Raw genomic sequence first — 2,508 nt, 5'->3', positions numbered from 1 at the left:
AGAGAGAGCATGATAAATACATGTAATATTACATTACATTTACATTTTTAGCCCACTATTTAATTTAACATGTGTATATATATAGGCCTATATATCTTATGATTATTCTCTCTTACCGGAGCATAGGAAGCAACACTTCTACTGTTGGACAGTAAGGCGACCACTTCAAAGGTCATTCTTGTGGTCACTGATGGTCAGCCGAACGATGTGAATGGGGCCCGTGAAGCTGCGGTTACTGCCAGGTCTCTTGGCATAAAGATAGGTCAGTTGGTTGGAAGTCTGTTAATTCGTTTGTTTTGATGGATGGAAATGATCATTGTAGAATTTGAGTGATTTGATTTTTTTAGTCTGCTTCGACTATCAAGGTACCCCGGAAATAGCTCACAAGAGAGTGACAAACATACAAAAGAAGTAGGGGGGGAATGACGATAGTAAGGATGAGGAAAGAAAAAGCAGCAGTTCCTCCTATGTTGTTCTGGCACAGTATAAAAGTAAAAGTAAGCATGACATTGAAAAAATCAAACAATTTACAATTCTACTGTGAATAAGAACATATTAATACCCCCCCTCCCCCCTTGGAATTTTGAGCGATTTGATCATATTTGATGGTGGGAATTTGAGTTTGAGAGGTTTGATTTTGGAAAGTAACAGTGGTTCATTTTTGGATTAAAATTTTTTTTTACATACAATATTTAACAACAAACTTATCATTAAACGGGTACATGTACTAGTACTATGTATTTCCCGACAGATACATGGAAGCAAACTTCATGAAAATCTCTAGTTCGGAATCTGACCTACAGATTCAACATGAGTTAAATTAAGGACCGCCTTGACAGACAGCCCTGATTATTTTTTTTTATCCGAAAAAGAAACAAAACAGACAGCAAGGAATGTTAACATTTTTTTTTTTTTTGCCCTTGTTGTTTTCAAATCCCTTTAGCTGCGAGCATTTCGCTCTTGGCAGCGCAATGCCTCCCTCAAGTAACCACATGTCCTTGTCATCTGGTCAACACCAGAGTAGAGCAGGCTTTGTAAGTCTGTAGGTGTGTGTAGGAGCTTGCGTCGAAGAACTGCCAGGTTTGGGAAGTGAAGGAGAAGATGTTCAACGGTCTCCTCGTGGTAGTCACAGTGTTTGCAATGGGGTTCCCACATGGGGTTGATTCTGTTTATGTGCTTGTTGGTGCTTGTTGGAATCTGACCCACAGATTCAACATGAGTTAAATTAAAGACCACCTTGACAGACAGCCCTGATTTGTTCTTTATCCGAAAAAGAAATAAAACAGCAAGAAATGTTTCAATTTTATTTTTGCTCTTAAAGCGTTAATGGGTTAACAATGCATACTGCAACTGCAATATCTCTTAACTAACGGCAAAGGGGCCAAACCACAACGCACAGCACGGAAATCTTCGGGGAATTTTAGCCTAATTTGCAAGTGGTCCATAAATCTAAATTAGGGGAAAACGACGGTAGTCACTAACTGGAAATTGTGAGAGTGTCATTTTTAGAAGCTTGAGAAACTAATAACTTTATTACCTTATTTGTTTGACTGGTGGTTTACTGTTAAGTGTGTTAAGTGTTGTTGAATGGGAAATCTAACAACAATAATCAACCAACAGTTGATCAGAAATATAGTTATGAGCCAACAAGCGTTCAAAATTGGTACCCTCACCATTTTCAGTGACTACCGTCGTTTTCCCCCTGTAGTCTTCATAATGTTGAAGTCTGTATTTCATCAACTGTCCTCAGGGCTTGTGCTCCCCCCTCTCCCTGACGGCAACATTGGCTACCGGCCGGCGGACATGCGGGGGATCCTGGACACTGTCGCAGGGGACGAAATCCAGATTCTGGCATCCCGCGCCGACCTCACGACCGTTCTCCCGTCTTCTTTCTGTCCTACTGCTGGTTCCATTTTTGCCTGAGTAAGGCTTAAAAAGGCACTGTGGTAGTTATGCCTATCTCTCCCATCACTTTTTTTTGTTACTTCGAGGATTGAAAGAGGAAGGCTTAAAAAGGCACAGTTATCTTCCCCCATCACTGTTTTTGTTATTGCGCGGATTGAAGAGTGTTTTCCAAAAATTGGGTACAGATTTGTGTTGTAATAGTAATAGATCTACTAATAATTACTACAATGTATTGTCATATTTTTAACTCCCCCCAAAAAAAGAAAACAAAAAAACCCCCAACATTTTCCATAATACACAAGTGTGCTTTTGTTTTGAAGAGTTATTGTTTTGTTTTGTTTTCTGAACTTGACAACGGATAAAGTTACCTAGTTTTGGAAAATCACCTCATTGAGTTTGATGCCAAGTTCTTTTTCAAATTTAGTGCTTTGATTTTTTAATTTTTTTTTGTGTTTTTTGTTTCCATTTTTTTTTGGTGTTTTTTGTTTCCAGCCAATTCTTAGCTTAGTGTTCATACATGTATTGAGATGTATTGTCGATGTATTGTCGATGTATTGTCGATGCTGCAAGAAAAAAAGAAGTACATGTACATGTTCGGTACTT

The 2,508-nt window shown here is 38.7% G+C and overlaps 1 protein-coding gene across 1 annotated transcript in view; it reads left to right on the top strand.

The window, feature by feature from the left end:
- The window catches only part of LOC101853181, a 7,383-nt gene extending 5,092 nt beyond the window's left edge, over window positions 1-2,291 (top strand). Inside the window, exons 4-5 of the mRNA XM_035971060.1 lie at window positions 127-262; window positions 1,751-2,291. Coding sequence (XP_035826953.1) covers window positions 127-262; window positions 1,751-1,923 — 309 coding nt within the window. The 3' untranslated portion in view covers window positions 1,924-2,291. The remainder of the gene's footprint in view (window positions 1-126; window positions 263-1,750) is intronic.
- The last annotated feature ends 217 nt before the right edge of the window (window positions 2,292-2,508 follow it).

This window comes from Aplysia californica, unplaced genomic scaffold, assembly GCF_000002075.1.
Source record: "Aplysia californica isolate F4 #8 unplaced genomic scaffold, AplCal3.0 scaffold00369, whole genome shotgun sequence".
Taxonomy (NCBI): Eukaryota; Metazoa; Mollusca; class Gastropoda; order Aplysiida; family Aplysiidae; genus Aplysia; species Aplysia californica.
Note: the sequence above shows the minus strand (reverse complement) of the source record. Positions and strands in the feature narration are given on the sequence as shown.